At 40.7% G+C, this 18010-nt stretch overlaps 1 protein-coding gene across 1 annotated transcript in view; it reads left to right on the top strand.

Annotated features, from left to right (window-relative positions):
* The first annotated feature begins 2942 nt into the window (after positions 1-2942).
* The window catches only part of LOC138179615 (uncharacterized), a 33273-nt gene continuing 18205 nt past the window's right edge, over positions 2943-18010 (top strand). The window contains exon 1 of the mRNA XM_069112581.1: positions 2943-7703. Within this exon, the coding sequence (XP_068968682.1) occupies positions 4312-7703 (3392 nt within the window). The 5' untranslated portion in view covers positions 2943-4311. The remainder of the gene's footprint in view (positions 7704-18010) is intronic.

Below are 18010 nucleotides of genomic sequence, written 5' to 3'. Positions count from 1 at the left end.
TTCTATGTATGCTCCCTCGTCTCGTCCTGGACGAAGTCCATCACGTGACCTTGCTGGTATACCTCGTGTTTGCCTTAAGTCACGAACGAATACAAGGAAGAGCATCTTTATTCGGTAATAAAAACAGCCCGTAGTCAACAATATCTATCGTTCTCTGGTTCGACGACTCTGGTACGTCGACCAAGTCGAAATAGTGAATATCAACATGCCGAAATTGTAAATCGTCGGGTCATCATTCATCGTGATGCAACACTGTCGAGTCAATAGTGCTCATTTGAAAGAATTTCTTTTATGATTACGTCCTTAGACACGCAGACCCCTCTTCGTAACATTGTTTGTCGATGGTTCTTCAACACAATGATACCTGGCATTGTGAAATTCGTTGTGTATCCTCTTTGAAATATAGAAGTATAAAATACACGGAATATCGTCAATTAAACTTTCATCAAAAATTCAGGAAAAAATGTTATATTCTAACATTCAATTCGTTGTTGTAGATAGGAAACAATTTATTTTCAGTTTCGTAACTATGTTACTTCTAAATGTTACTTCTAAATGAAATATTGTCTGCAACGATATAATTACCGCTATCGTAGTCATTGTTATTTTAACCTAACTGTAGAATTTCCTATGAACGTCGTTAAAACCACGATAACATTTGAAATTACATTTTACTCCGACTTAAACATATACTCGATTTTATTTGTTCTTTTCTCATATAATTGACGTTCATCGAATCAGGTTGATATTATCAAAGTGTCCCCAACTGTGTTTTATTCGGAATTGCTGAATCGAACTGCTCTGAAATGAAAAAAATCAACAAAGCAAGCATCTCACCCGCGATGTTGGATTATTTTCAGTAGAATTGTCAGGAATATCATATAAAATAAAAATCATCGAAAACAATTGGCGGCAGCGGCGCGAAGGGAACGTATGAAAGGATCGAAGCTTGCGAATGGAAGGGCGGAAGTGCAAACGGGGCTTAATGCAGCATCAGCATCCGACACGGTGTACTGCGCCGCGAATCTGTCTTTATCCCTCCATTGAGTCGCCTCCCTCCTTTTAATAAAAATATTTCTCTCTCTCTGTCCCACCGCTTCTCACTTGGTGCACGATCCTCTCTCTTCCACTTTGACCTCTCAGGGCCTCTCTATCCCGCGAACGCTTCGGGGATATAGGGTGAGTACGATTTCGGCCCCCTTCGTGGAGCCACTTAACGAGGAGGTGCTCGTTTATCGAAAACTAGTTCCTCGTCGGGGACACGGGTAAATCTCTCGTTCAGAAAATACCAACGCTCTCCTTTTTCTCCTTTTTCTCCTTTTTTTTTTTCGTTCTCTTTTCTTTCCTTTCCGCGTAACCATGTTGTACATCAAAAATATCCGAATATTGGACAAGTTCGAATCGTGTGAAATTGACAATAAAATACGTATAAATCCGATATATAGAGAATCGGAAAAAGAGTTCGTTCAACGTTCGAATTAGTCACGACCTTGCGCTAATTTGTCACTCGCAAATGGAGATGTTAGGAAAATCGTTGGAACACTTCGTTATCGGATATTGCGGATTTAAAACGACAGAAGAAAGGGTTGTTGATAACGCGCAGCTTAATCGACAGGATTTTTCTCTGTTTTAATGCCGGTAAAATCGTTGATACCATTGTAATCGAAGTTACCTTCGGTACACTCTGTATACCCGTATATACACACAGGTTATCCCATTCTCTTCCTCTGCGTCTGTCCTCGTTCGGCGTACCTTCGGTCTCTTTCCATGGTCGGTGCTCCGGTCGCGAGCTGGCTATCTCGGGGTAAGGGGTAAGAACGTTATAGTGCCGGGCCTATACGTCTTGTCGCCCCGTACTAGATTCATATCAGCACCGCCTCGCGCACTAATTTACTTTCATTACGATATTAGCTAATTTACGATATTAGCAAATTAACATTATCAAATATCGAACTATATGAAATCTAACTATACGATTTGATTTATCGTGTTGCGGTAATTTGATAAATTAAAAGGGAGAATACATACAGCAATGGTTGAATATGGATAAGAAAACATTTATCGGAAATATACTGTGTTTTTCTATTAAATTACTATGAAAATATTCTGAAATGTTTTTATAGTATAAAATTATAAAGATATACGCGTGTGGCCTTCGATGACTCATACGAATAAAGAGATTTAATAATTCCGAACAAAGTTGCAAAGCGTTATGAAATAAATGAGAATTAGCATTTTAAGTAGTCGATTAATCTGGTATAAAAGTTGTCATATTGCCTTTGGCATAAAAGAACCGAGAAGATCGAATCTCGCGTTGAAAATGTGGAAACACACTTTACTTTATAAATAACTTGCGACGCGTTTATTCACTTACACACTTGCAAAGCATAAAATTAAAATGTCTATTTTGGTGCGGAAATTATTTAAAAAATTTGCATGTTAAATTTAGCTCGATCAAAAATGATCCTGAATTACTAAAATGATTCAATAGACGAACGATATAGCGCATTAACGATACGAAAGAAAAAAAAAACAAATTGGAAGAAACTTATTACTGGCTTATATTATTACAGCACTATTTTTAATTTAATCGTACGGTATGACATAAAAACATCAGGACGTATCATACTAAATTTCGTATTTCTCACCAACGACTTTATCCAAATCTAAAATTTCAATTAGTTTTCGGTGCACCAAAGTAACTGACATAGACAAAAATAGCCAACATTAGAGTTATAAGATCTATCGCATCGTTCAGAAGTAGCCAAACAAATTATTTTCACCGAATCTTCCAACGATACGTATTTTCAAAGTTCTCCCATAGAAATCATAAGTTTCGACGACTTAAAGCGAAAATCGTAAAAAAGGGCAAAGTAAATAGAAATAATTGTTTTTAAGGAAGCAAATGAAAGAGGAGAAACGAAGGAAATAAGACAAGGGCATCACGGATAGATCCGGTCCTGGCTCGCGATTCCGTGGAGCGGGGGCGGCGGCGACGAAGTGGAAGGCAACGAGGAGGTACCGACAGTAGCTCCCAGACAGTGACTCCGCGCGTAACGACATGTAACCGGTGGATAAATCTTCTGAGTGTTATGTCATCGATGACAATTGTTCGTCAGCTACGATTTCATCGTCGACGATTCGTGCATGGTCAAGGATAAAGGTATCGTTGCAGGAATGCGTGCAGAAATCCCGTGAAAAAAGCTGAAAGGAAGAGAACGCGCTTGTTGGAAACGGACCTTGAAGTCGCGAAGTCGGGACAGTGGAAAGGATTAAAGAATTTCGAGGAGAGAGATTTAGGGTGCGACAAGGCCGGCGCAACCACCGTGTAAGCAGCGACAGAGAGAAAGAGAGAGAGAGAGAGGGAGGAGGGAGGGAGAGAGAGATAGAGAGAATAACGCCGGTGGAAAGAGAGAAGCGAATAGTTGAAGAGAAGCTCGATGGGTCGAACATACTCAGTGCTGCCAGCCGTAAGCTCGACGGAGTCGACGCCGCAAGCTCGATGCAAATCGACGTTGTAGATGCCTCGATGAAAATCGACGAGCTCGCTGATCCTCTGCTCTCGCTCGCCCTGCTCTATATCGCGGTTCGATAGCCGGGTGAACGTCGACGACCTCCGGCATCGGTGGATTCGACACCTTCGCGATACCGTCGTGTTTTTAGATAATAGTTAATAGATAATAGTAATCGGCGGTGTAGCCGTGAATCTTCAGTTCGACGTTCGGTGTGGATCAAAACTGGCGGAAAGTTTCCGCTGTCGCGAAACGTACAACAAAAAGAACGGAGGAGAAGCGAATAAAATTAAGCGGTGGAACACTGGCAACGGAAACGTCGAGGAAGACAAGAGCGTGGCCTATGTGTCCGGTGCATCTTGTTCGCGGAAGTGCTAGGTCAACAATGTCAATGCCCTTAAGATCGATCGTTGCTTGCTTGAAATTGTCTTGTTTGTTAATGGATGGTGAGAAATTGACTTCGGGGTGAGTCGAACCTGATCAGGGTGAATCCGAGCCACCCATGATACCGCTTAATCACTTAGTCGATGGAGCTGCATAGTATAAGGTTATCACAGTGTATGCTTAACGAGCGATCGGGCGATGTAATCGCGAATAAAAAAACTATCCTTTGCGAGCCGACTGATGTAGAAATATCGATGTACAGTGAATATTTTAAGAGTTACTTTTAGATAGCACGTTCTGGTTGATCGGCGGGCCGAGAAGTTACTTAACGCGATTGGAAGAAGAGGAGCGGGTGTCAGAAGAAGTCGTCTCGGTGGACGGGTGGCAGAGTAATAACCGCTCGTTGGATGGAGTGATGAGCGGGGCCCCTGCACGGGGCACAGCGCCCCGTCGACAAAGACGTCATCATCATCATCACCATCACCATCATCAAAAGCATCAGAAGCAGATTCGGCAAGAACGGTCCTCGGATGAACCGGAAGAGAAACGGCCGAAAGTGAATCCGATTTTTCTCTGGGCATCGCAGCGAGAGCAAAGAATCGTCGAGGTAAGATGCGAGGACTACGACAAAAGGAATCGTATCAAGTTGACGAAGACGGCGCAAGGATGGCGTTCGATACCGAGAACGGCGTCCAACATGTACTCGACTGCCTTGGGAGTTACCTCCCAGAAGACGAGCAGCGCAAACTCTTCGAATTCGTCCGACACAAACGAAGAAAAAGACATCAACAATCAGACAGGGCATACAACGCTCAACCTTCGTCATATCTGCGCGAACGAGCTAACCAACGGGCGAACCAACGGTTTGGTCGGCAAGGACGATGTTGGAAAAAAGAGAAGTTACGATGAGGTTAGTAGAAAGAGCAAACATCGACGTGATTACGGATTTCCTCTGGAAGAAATGCGGAATAACGCAAAGATCAAAGAAAATTGGGACGAGGAACGACAAAGAGTACCATGTTCCGACGATGACGACGACGAGGAGGACGTAGAAGAGGAGGACGAAGAAGAAGAGGAGGAGGAGGACGACGACGACGAGGAGGAGGAAGAGGAGGAGGAGGAAGAGGAGGATGAAGACGAGGAGCAAGAGGACGACGATGAAGAAGATGCGAACGAAAACGAGATAAAAGAGGGAAATAAGTTCGAGAAAGATGCGTCGAGCTGCAACGGAAGGAACAATCTCGAAAGGCTGCAGAAAGATAAGCTGTTTCAACCGCGAGTAGTACTGGAACAACTACATTTTTCTCAATTGCCTCAAGGCGTTCATCAGAATGTCCTTCAAAGACGGGGAAAAGACGAGAAGGGGCAGGGCGAGGATGATGTTATCGCCGGTGAAGAGAAGCCAGCAGTGGATAATGAAAAAAGAAAACACGTGAACAAGGCAGGCATTCAGGACATATTGAACATGATCGATGTCACGGCCTCGCCGGTTCTAGCTACCGATACGCCTAGTGCTGATTTGCCCGTCGACTCGACGAAAACGTACGAGGTTCTCAACGAGAATCTTCATAATAAACCCAGTGAGAGTAAAATCAAAGACTTTAGCGCAGCGGTTCTCACGGAATTATCGGGTAAGGTTAAAGAACAGTCGAGGAACGAAGCGATTTCTAGCTATCAACAGCTGGAAGATATCGTTAAAACGAACGACAATCTCGCCGGCGATAAAATACAAATCCACGAAGAGAAGATATTCACCAACTACGAAAACGAAGAAGAGAAGAAGCCCGAAACGAAGAGCGATGTCATCATCGTTTCTATAAAGAACAACAGTTCGGACTCGAAATCGTGCAAGATTGCCGAAGCGGACGGTGGCCTTGGAAATAGACCAAAGTGTAGAACGAATTCTCATTCTAAATGGCAAAGTATAATGTCTGTCGACGGCGCGCAATTGGAAGCGGAAGACGAACGACCCGACGAACCCGGTGAACCAGTGAAAATAGATTATAACGATAGCTCGAAGATTTTGAATGCGCTGAGAAATACACCCGGTCTTTCGGTTTCTATTACTAGAACTCACACTCCGGAAATAACGAAAAATATAGCTATGTCGTTGACGAGACCAGCGTCGAAAGCGTCGTCGTCGTCGTCGAGTCGATCGCCCGATTCTCAAGCGGAGTGTGTCGAAAGATTGTTGAAGAACACGGATTCTGCAACGGAAACGCAAGGAACCACGACTTCTCCGAAGAATCTTCCCGGTTTGTCTATTATCATACCCAGTTACCGATATCGAAATTCTCAAATAATCGCGAATCATTCGACTTCTCCGAGTACGAAAGCGCGCGTCGAGTCCCCGGAAAGTACCGTGAATTTCCCTAAGAACGAGGCTTACTCGAGCGAGTCGAAGACGGGCAGATTTCCTCACGAGGAAGACGACAACGAGAGAGACTTGGAAGAGGAAGAAGACGATTGCGATTCGCAAGTATTGGAAGATCTTAGACGACAGAAAGTCGCCGACTCGCTAGCTTACGAGTCCGATAGGGATTACTTCCACAGGCAAAACATAGGAAACTCGGAAGATCGGAAGACTCCTCTGGAGAATACGAAAAATCAGGCTCATTGGATCAGCTCGAGCAGAAACAGCGAGGCTCAAGCTAAATGCAAGTATCAGGATGTAGAACATTTCGACGAGCAAGTCCTCGAGGAACTTCGGACACGTGGCACCGTTGTCTCACCGCAACCGAGTGGAATTCCATGTTCCCCGGCTTCCAGGAGACCCTCTTCCGCGTATCTCGAGAGATTGCTACCTAGTCCCCCTTGTTCGGTATCCTGTTCGGAAGACGCGAAGAACGATCTAACTTTGAAAGGTATTTTGTCGTCGCCGAATCAGTTGGAGGTCAGAGATTACGAGAAGCAGAAAGAGATTTCGAATCGCTGCGATCAAATACCCAGCGATCATCTTACTATTCGTGCCGATCCGAAGGACATGGAGAGGAGTAGCGTAAACAGGAAAGGTAACAGAAGCTTTCAGGAACGATTGAACGTTCACACTCAGGAGATGAGGAACTCTGGTAGACCAATGTCCAGCGGTGATATCCATAGTACGTACTTCGTGTCGGATCGAGCCACACCCAAGAGACCAATGTCCGCCGAATGGTCGGTCGGTAGGCAAAAGAACCAATCGAGTTCCTATCAAAAATCATCTGCAAAGCATCGAATGCACGCCATGGAGGAGGCTTGCGCCACGTCCAGTAGCACCGACAACCTTTTGGATCCTGCTAGTCAGCTTAGAGAATTGATCGAGACATCCGGACATTTGATACCGGATCCGCTTTTGGTACCGAGAGACTATTTGCCGGGTCTGGCAGCGGCTCCGGCCACTGAAATTCCGAAACTGTTGGCCTCCAGGCCAGAACTAAGACTGCCAGAAGCGTTAACTAGGCCGGATCTCCTTAGGGATCCAGATTTATTGGTGATATCCTTGGCTCATCTTCAGCACGTCCTCGATCACGGCGAGGGTCCGGTCTGCAGGTCACGACAGTCGCATCCAAGAATCAACAACGGCACTAACAGAGGATCCGGTCACGCGAGCAGCGGAACGAAAAACGCGTTGCAAACGAGACCCAAGCTCAGCTGCAAACCAATCGGCACGCTAATGCCGGCACCGATCGATCTCTCCAGTGGTCGAAGAACCACCACTTACCTCCCGTTGCTCAGGGTACGGAGCGGATTACTTAAACAGGAACCGGAAGTTAGCTCCACGGCCAATTCGCCCGAAGAGTCGCAACTTTGGCATCCTCTGTTCGGCAGGTAATTCTTACTCGTTCAATATTTTATCTTATTCAATATGGAAAATACGAGGAGCATGATTTTAACGCGAATATGGGGATATCTCTGTATTAAAGATTAGCCTTACGTTTAGTTATTCAGGGAATACGAGATATTTGCTCGTTCGATCAGAAGAGTTTGTTCGACGCGCGGTGATATATAATTAGCCACGGCATAGAATAAGAAATAATTCAATCAGGTGACGCAAGTGTCCATTTACATAACTTATGTATATGACATTAAAATAGAATAGATAAGGGACTTAATAAGAACGTGTTTCGTGGCAAGAAATTGAAGCGCATCCTATTATCACCAAGTGTCGTTTATTTTATCCAACTCGAACGGGAAAGAACATTCGTACGTCAGAAGCATTAACTCGTACCCCGGAGCAGTGAAACGGCAGCCGTCACTTTTATTTTGCCAAACGCTTTGTCCTAAGGTTCTCTGTGATAGTACGCGTCTTTTGACCAATGACTGCACGAAATGTAACCGCATTGGAACATTTTAATCGTGGCAAACGTACGCTTGTAACAGCCGTACAGATGCGGGTAACCATTTCAGTGAGACAGAATATAGGGACGGTTGTTCATTGTCTTACGTGTTCTCCAATGAATCGCTTTTCAACTAGATCTCTTTTATCCGTCAGATATTATTTCTTCGATAAAGATAATTATCCATGGTTATATTTTATTTATCTTTTGCACGAGGAGAGGCAAATATCACATGAAACACGTTAGTATGAAACACCGTCTGGTCTCTATGACGTCGACTGTAATTAATGCGAAAGAGAGGCGGACGAAAGGGTAAAAAAGAAGAAAGAAACATCACGAAAAGCATATAAAATTGAGAATCCACGGATTAACCTCTCACTGCAACTTCAATCTGCATTTAGATGTAGAATCAAACTCGCAGACGCGATGTTGCCAGCGAAAAGAAAAAAAAAGAAATTGGAGCCGCTGTTGCTATCGATGCAAACGCATTGTTCGTTAAAATGAATTTTTACGATTAAAGTACGAGTTAAAGAACGAATAAAAGAATTTTTTTTTAAACAACAATTTGCCATAGAAATAGGTCTTTCTAGAGATCGACGAATATTATTCATATTCTTTTCAATTCGTGCGTTAAAAGATCGTCATCTAGATTAAAATTTTATTTCGTCGAATATCTCGTCTGGTACGAACCTGTTTAGATATTGTATTTTATACTTCTTTATCCCGTCTTTACCTATATTTACTGACGTAGGTAACAAGGTTCGACCTAATCATTGCAAATTATTAAATTACACCTATTAAATGTACTTAACATGCATACCACGCGACATCGGAATTCACAATTACCCAACCAGTAGCTAGCTCCGAAAGCACTTTCATTAATAATCGATTTATTGAATATCTTGTATTATATAGAAGTTTTAACACCAACACCGGTCGAGAGAGCGTGTCGTGGTAAATCAATAATTAACCATCAACATCTTGCAATCTCGGTATTATGCAATTAACGGTAGTAGGTTTTAATGAACTTAGAAGTATTCTTTTTTATATTACGTATTACACATCGTGATATGTTATCGCGACTGTCCTATAGCTGGAGAGAATTAATCAATAATCGCATAACTGGTACCGATCAGTTTTTCGCTGTTTGGCGTTGGTAAGTGGACTATATTAATCAACGAAACGGGTTATAAAGGAGCAACTATCGAAGCGTTTAACGTAACAGTATCTTGCCCTTGTCACTTTCACTGTTCCATCCTATAGTTCATTCGGGTCGTTTGATGGCTATTGCTTCGAGAACAATTAAATTTCGATCTATGTACTTAATGGTAATCGTGGTTGAACAATTAAATTTCTATACGTATCGATACGTGGAAAGGTGTACGGTGTGCGGCGTACGACGATACTTTATGCATACAGAACGGGAAAGGAGATGGAGTCAGGGTATTTTGCGAGTCCGCGACGACGGAGGTAACACACTGATACTAAGAACGGATCGGTGATAGTACGATCATTTGCATTTTAATACCGAGAGAACGATAGCGACTGTATCTCGCAGGCTCCACCTCCGGTCTGTCAGTCCGGTTATAACGAGCCGATCGACGTGCATACATGACCGCCGTTAAATATTTAAACGAGATCGAACGTGGTAAACTGCTGCGCTACCTCCTACGTAGAGAGACGCGAGCATGATCGATGCGCTTCCTCTTGCTACCAATTAACAACATTCGACAAGGTTCCACGATTTGCTTCCACGCTTCTTGTAAATATCATAAAAATCTCGAGTTTAGATTATATCTTAACGCCGTCTAAGATGCGATCATATCTCCCTCTCTCTCTCTCTCTCTCTCTCTCTCTCTCTCTCTCTCTCTCTCTTTTTCTCTCTAGTAAATTATGCACGAAGGTATAATCTCTACTTCTGTTAAACTTTCTTTACGTTTCGAAATTGAGGCAGATCTGTCTGATGTTCCAATTTTACTTTTGTAATTGAATCAAGTAGATTTAAGAAAGTTTCTGGTTATTTACAAGGGAGTAAAGCAATGGAATATGAAAAGAATACAAACAAAGTAGAGGCGCGATAAAAAAAATAAACGTGTAGTGGCAATAATAAATTCTCCGGCGAATATTATATGAATTCGAAGTTGTATTTAAAATAATTTTCACTAAACAATTCTGTAGATTCCTTATATTTCAATTTGTTACTGCGGAATATTTATATTTGTCGGGAAGAAAGCGTGGACCGCCTTCGAGTCGTGAAATTCTCACTTTCGAAGAGTTAAATCTATTTTATCGCTAGCAATGAAACATTTATAAACTGTAAAATTTCTTTGTAAGTTGCTTTTAGCCGATAGTTGTCACATAACTTTTTCATCCTGACAGGAAGAAATAGCAAGAGACTAAAACTAAAACTAGTTTGATACGCGGTAATTTCATTTATTTATGACGCGTAAATAACATTCACGGCTGTATAAAACCGAGAATGGGATTAATGGCGAAAAATACTCGCCGCGTGGAAATTGGCGTCGCGAAAAATAATTTTTTCTTTTTTCTTATTCGATCCACGTTTTCACAAGCGTGTGAGAGAATTTGCGCGATTTAGGTTAGAATTCCGGAATAATTGGTGAAGGGGAGTCATTCGATCACTTAGATTAGAACATTCGTTCCAAGACGAAGAGTCCGAATTCCTGAACTTTCTAGCATTTAATCTTAGCGAGAATATCAAGACCAATGTGGATCGAACGCTCGGCTTGTCATAATTTATTCGTCGTTGAACGTCTGCCATATGAATTTTCACGGAGGACGACTTCGAACGTTTGGAATAGAATGATCAATGATAGAAGGTTATCGCGAAGAAAACGAACGAAAAAAAAAAAAAAACGAAATCGTTGAATAGACGCATTGAGAAACGTTTTTCCAGCTGGACAGCGATTTTCTCACGAGGTGGTCGAATTCTGTTGGTCGATCTTGTAACACGTGACTTCTAATTGGTGATCGAGACTTCTCTAATTAGGACTGTGTGTTCCACGATCGGCAATTGGCACGGCACGAAAGTGGGTCGTGGCTCCGAGTTTTGTCCTACGCTCCTTGTCTACGTTTTGCGACGAAACTGTTGCGCAAGCAGATATTTCAAATTCATAGTCTTCGGTCCTGCCACGAAAGATTGATAAAGATATCTGTGACGTACCTATTGTGTTTTCCTCGAAGTAAAATAGTATCGAGTTAAACCTTGGGATCTCGAACTATTACAGTATATTCCTTTCGCTCATAGATCGGTTTCACCGCGATTACTTGAAATTTATGTGTTTCGCTGATCTTACGAAAATGTGTACGTTGGAAAGTATTTGTACGATATACGTAGAAATGCGAATTATTAATCGTTGTGAAAAAAACAATCAACTTTAAACGAGAGATTAATATAGTTTCTTCTTAAATACGCTTGAGAAATAATAGAACGCTGCGTGTTTGATTCTTTATGAAAGCAATCGCGTAGCGGCCAGAACGTTAATGAAAGTTTAACGAAAATAATTGTCCAGCTTCCAAGTTATTATTTTATTTCTATAGAAACGTCGTTATTCGTATAAGTCATTACCTCTCTCGATTCTTCCCATTGTTTCCGTTACTTCCTATTATAACGTACTCATTAAAATTACCTTCATTGTCGGGATAATAATAGGATTCACGGCTGGTAGAAACTTTTACTTGAGATTCAAATACTACGTAAGAAATAAATAACCAAGGATATCAATGCGAAATAACATCTTTGTATTAGTTACTAATTAATTAATTTAAAACGGCAATTTTGTTTCATGCAAAAAGTCGAACGTAGTTATCGTATTAAAATCGAATAGCTGTCTTCAACGTAATCGGTTTACATCGAAGGGAAATTAACATATACGCATAATATATCAGAAATACAAATACTGCGCAAATGCGATTTTAACAAATCGCATGCACATCTTTCTTTAAATCGTTGCAATTCACCATCACATGTATAATTAGTTAATCGATTTAATAACCGTGAAGGTTATAATTATAACCGTAATTAGCATCAAACCTGAATGTTGTTGGAGCAAGGTTAGGTAACGTATTAAACAAACAATTTTCAAATATAAAAACATTATTTAATATTTGTCAATAACGAATAGATCGTGTTTTGCATATCTTTGCATATTGGCATATACTGCCTATTTTTTTTAGTAATGTATAAAAATAAATTTAAATATGTCTCCGTAACATCATCCGATGTTATGCTATAAATATCTTTATCTTGTTCTGCGTCGATTTGTAAGCGAGGTTAGGTTTAAAAAAAAAAATCGCAACGCAGTTAATTCGAGTGAAAGCACTTGGCTCGTCAACTTTAATTTATACTTCAATTTTTCCGTACTTTCATGAACAATTCGAATTTCCCAATAATTCGAACAATCGAACTTACTGCCCATACTTCTCCTATTTATTATCGGACGATACGAACAAGCCGAATTTCTCGATGACTCGAACGATCGAACTTAATTCCACTTATCTTGTCCGAGCCATCGAATCGTCGGAGTACATCTGATTATGAGCTAACGAAACACGGGTTCGCGTGTACGAGACTAAAGAGACGTTAAGCCCGTCGAATCGAATATACGTTTTGCAGTTAACGGCGGTTAGATACGGCTCAAAGCAAATGGATATTTTATTGTAACACGCTGGCACGGCGTCACAACGCGGAGGAACAGTTTCGAACGCCCTTTCGCTCCGGCGGAGCACTTGTGTAAATAGCATTAGGATGCTACTCTCCGCGTGCGTTGAGCGGACGGCTTTAATGAGAGGGAGAGGTATTAAAGGAGGGTTCTCATGTGACGACACGAACGTTCATCGATCGTACGAACGGGAATTCGAAAGCCGCGGGCCAACAACGAGGGAGAATGCAGGAAATTAAAATCAAAGCTCGTTTTAACGTTTTGCTGGTGTTTGGCATTCTCCGATGCCTAGACGCCAGGAACGCTTGTTTTTTCGACGCCACTGATCGTGGATAGCTCGATTTGCGTTTTACCTCGCCTCGTTCTTGCATCGTTTAAAACGCATTACCGATAAAAACGTCCGTCACTTTTTTTTCCCGGTCGCAATCGAGTGGCAAATTATCAATGTCTTTTGATTACATTTTCGCGGGATTTTCTCTATTACGGACGTATTCCTGCCAGATAATTGATCACTTTTCTCTTAATTTCTTTTTTTCTTTTTTACATTACTCATCTTGTTTATCCCGCGTCTCTTTGATTTATCTTCGATATTTGCTCGTCAATTAGTATTGCTTTCTTTCCGTTTGTAATGAGGAATAACTTTTGCTGGAATCGCGTTTATTTCTTTGTATTTTGTCAGATCGATGAAATTATACAAATCGATGATTAAAAAAAAGAAAAAAATACAATTAACATCATTCAAGTCTATTAAATAGAATTAAGCATCTCGAATATCGATATTCAGACGATGATTCTTTATTAATCGAAGGAATATGTTAAGCCAAAATTACACGCCCAAAGCACTGACTTGTACTACTTCGTTTCCCAGAAGCTACCTTAATTATACAATTCGCTGCTTCTCCTAATGTTGACAGGGTCGTGTTCTTTTTTTTTCGATTCGACCGACGCAACATTCGGATATTGTCCAATAAAAAGTCGTATATGGATGTGTCTATCATTGTTGTTGGAGAATCACGAGGCTGGTCACGATTTACGATGCGTCCAGTTGGATCGGTCGATGTTCGCCGGCCCTGAAGGCTTACCTCGCCTACGTCCACGCCCACGTTTCTGCCACAGGGTTCAGAAGGCGGAGGAGAGGGATAAAACGAGAAGGATAGTAGAAACTTGTCTCTATCTTTCTCTTCATCTCGATCTCTATATTCGTCTCTTGTTTTTCTCCGTCCTCTGGTTCTCTCCTTCTCCGTTTATCCGTGCCTCTTGAAATTCTTCTTTTTCAACCCTTCGTTTCCCCACCTCTTATTCAATCCCTTTCCACCGAGTTTTTCACTTTTTTTCTTATATTTCTAATTGGTTTTCTTTCCCTCCACCATTTCGTAGCGCGCTTCCTCTTTCTTTTCCTCTCTTTGTCTCCTCCATCTTTTCTCTTTTGGCTGTCCTTCGCCTCCCTCTATATTTACGGTAAAACCACCGACAGTCGCCGCAATTCGTACCATCCTGGTTGCTAATAACGCTCGTAAAATACGGGCTTTATAAACATTCGCGGTAATCCTGATCAGGGCATGTCTTACGTCTGAATTGCAGATTTTTCTAAATTTATTGGAAGTTTGAAAGCGGGAAGTTGCGCGGATACCCAAAGTATAAAAAATACCTAAAGTATAGCGCTTTCTATATTATTAAGTAGGTAAAATAATTTTCTATCGAGCTTCTACTTTTTTTATTATGTTCTCAAATATATGAATTTTCATAAAAATACGCAGTCTACTTTACGTCGGTTTTAGAGATAGAAAGGAACGACTTGTTCGGTGCTCCGTTTCTGCTTGTTCAAATCACCGATGTGAACGCCTCTTTAGAAACGGATCGATGAGTACGAGCGACATAGCTGCTTCGGAGGAATCGGTTCGAAAACGTCTCGTGCTTTCTCGATCGATGAAATTCAACGTTCTTCGCTGTCCTTGTAATTGAATTACGTCTCTTTGAAAATTCATGGTTCGAATATATCGGGAACCGAATCAATTAAATATGGATACCGGCCCGATTAAAATAATTTTGTCAGATGACCCTGGCATTGTACAAGGTAAAATGCAAATAAATAGCGAAAGAGCGAAAGCAGGACGATAAGTTAAAACGAATGTTTCAAAGATAGAAGAATTTACGTAATATCGAGTTTTCACAAACCAGCTTGCACTCGTTCTTGAATGCTAATCATAAAGTAGTTATTTGAATAGTATGTAAAATAGTTCTTTATCGTTTGAAAACATAGTCTTTCCATTGACTATCTCTGAATATTGCGCATATAGTAACGTACGATAATCTTAGCAAGGTAAATACACACATCATTCGCAGTTCAATTTTAATTACACGTTGGGAAAAATATGTTAATATATGGCAAGCATGTTACATGGTAGTAACCAAGAGTTTGTTATATTTGAGAAATAGTCTACTCGAGTGACTTTATCGGAAAAGAATAACTTGCAAAGCTTTTCCATAATATACACATAATAAGTGTAATTCCAAAAATGAGTTCAACTATTTTAAAACAATGACAAAATTTACAAACACCTGCTGATAATTCGATCGAAATAAAACCTTTATGCTACTAGAAGCGTTTTTTATTTTTATTATTACTTAATTTTATTTTAAAAAGTCTCGTATTCTTGGTAATATACTTTTTATAACCGCGTTTCTCATCATTTCTATCTCGGGTCAAGTAAGTCACATAATTTCTCGTAACTCGGCTACTTCTACGAATCGGATTAGGAAAAAATTTCAAGGTGACCGTTGCATGAACGTAAGTAAAACTGGAGTACAGGCGTGAAACGTTGCACGCAATGCTGGTAGCAATGCTGTCTGGACTACTTGAGCGGGCAGCGTGTACTACTGGGCAAAGCGTACCCTACAAAGAGAAGCGAGATGATACTCGAGTTACGCAAGATACGTGAGATACTTGTCGATACTCGAGATACCTGACTCGAGGACAGCAGAGGGCGGGGACACCTGAAGTTGGTTTAAAAGCATACGAGGATTACAAGAAGACACTCGAATTACAGAAGGTGCGGGCGACTGTGAACGCGAATCTCGGTCAGTGGTCGCAAGAAAGTGCACGATCTAGTTTTAATTACGCCATTGGCATTCAGGACGCTCGAATCTATTTCTGGAACCGCCACTTAGGCCGCTTTAAGAAATTATGAATTTATCCGTCCCGTTCGAGCTTCGATCTTAATTCTTTTACATTATCGTTATACCGCTGCAACCGTTCGAGTGGTTTTATTATTATCGATGTTCTCAGGAATATACTTGCCGCGAAGAATGAGTAAAGCGGCTCTAGAAAATTCCAACGACTAGTCGATAGCAACTTCCGATATGATTAATTTTTATTATTTTTTCTTTTTTGCTTTCTTTTTTTTTTTTTTATTTGGAAAAATCTAACTGACATCCCTAACTAATATTTCCTTGAACGATTGTAAATAGGAAATAAGCGACTCAAGATGAGAAAGTTGTAAAGTAGCACCACAGTCTGTACGCATATGTAACTTTTCGTTTTAAATCTTCGTGAAATTATTCGAATTTAATTTTCTACTTTTGATATTCCAAGCAAGATGGTTTTATGTAATTAGCGCGTACAATTTACAGAGATATCCACGAGTTTATCAATTTTTGTTTACGTTACTTCTTAACACGATTGCCTCGAATTAATCCGGTTGATTAATCCCTCGAATGGGATTAAATTTCGTGGTATTTGTAACGACAGAGGGCTGAGGAAAAACAGAACACAGTGTAACACGTGGCAGTCGTTTTAGGGCGTAGAGATTTGTACTTTGCTGGGAGCCATGAGACCGCTCTCACGGATCGATGTTCGTATGATATACTAGCTGTATAGACAATATGTTCCTGCAGTTAGGTGGGTGGATTCTGCTCAGCACGTTCAGTTCATAGACCCTGGTCAATGCTCCAATCCACTTCTCAGGTTTTAAATACCTGTAATACACCGTTCAAGAACACTTATCGATCTAGAAATTACACGCGCGTGCGTGCATTGTTTTATTACAATCCCTTGGCATCGACCTAAGTCATTACTCAAGTAATTTCATATTCTATCGAAGCAGCTTCGCCAATACTCATTACGATTTATTTCTAAAAGTTGTATATCAATGAAAAATGTTAAACTTGCATGAAATATATCATATCAAAGACAAAAGCATTAAATTAAATATTGCAATTGTACACTTTGAAAAATGATAAAGCAACTTTATCTCTGGCAGAGTAAAATTTCATATTTCATATTATTTTATATCAGAGATATACATTCTACGGGATAGGAAACGTATAGTAATCGTAAAGTTTCGTGTTTGAAATGAAATTTGATCGTATCGTTATGAGATACAGCGAAATTTCTCTCGTATTTCCATCCATTCATTTTCACCTCTCTATTCGTCACTTTATATTTTCATGCTGGTAGGAAATTTTCATCTCGCTAATGTTTATTCGGTATTTGCTAAAAGTAAAAATAATGTTGCAGCTCAATAACGAAGTGCAAGCATTTTACGAAAAAGGGATTATTACGGATGGAAAACGTTGAAATAGATTTTTAATTTTCGCGATATTACGACGATAGGAGATACGAGAGAACATATCTTTAGGTTCATATGGCAGGCTTAAAATTGCGAAAGAAGTGACGTTTTTAAAGGAATGTAAAGTATTTTCTCAGCCGTAAAAATAATGTTAAGAAGCTAACAAACGAAATATATACTCTCAAAAATACAAAGCAGCATAACAAACACGATAGAAGTATTCTGGAAGACCTAGTAAATAAGCGTTTAAGATGTTTGTTTAAGAAATATCGCCGTGAATTCATGAATAACACGAATCAAGTTAATTTTGGACCTGTTTCACTTCTGACACATTGGTATGAAGGTCGAGGAACGACCACGTTCGAACAAAGCACGTGTCACTACTAGTATCGCCACGTGGCTCCCTTTTCACGAATGTTTCCTCCCTTTCGTTCGTGACACGTATGAAACGAAACAGCGGATATTCGCTCGGCATTGTCAATTCATTCGTACAAACGCGCGAAAAATTCGTAAATTTATGCGAAGTCACGGCTGCGCGAACCTATTTA

The sequence above is a fragment of the Bombus flavifrons genome, chromosome 5 (genome assembly GCF_040668555.2).
Source record: "Bombus flavifrons isolate JBK064 chromosome 5, iyBomFlav1_principal, whole genome shotgun sequence".
NCBI lineage: Eukaryota > Metazoa > Arthropoda > Insecta > Hymenoptera > Apidae > Bombus > Bombus flavifrons.
The sequence above is the reverse complement of the archived record's forward strand: the minus strand, read 5'-3'. Positions and strand labels throughout refer to the sequence as shown.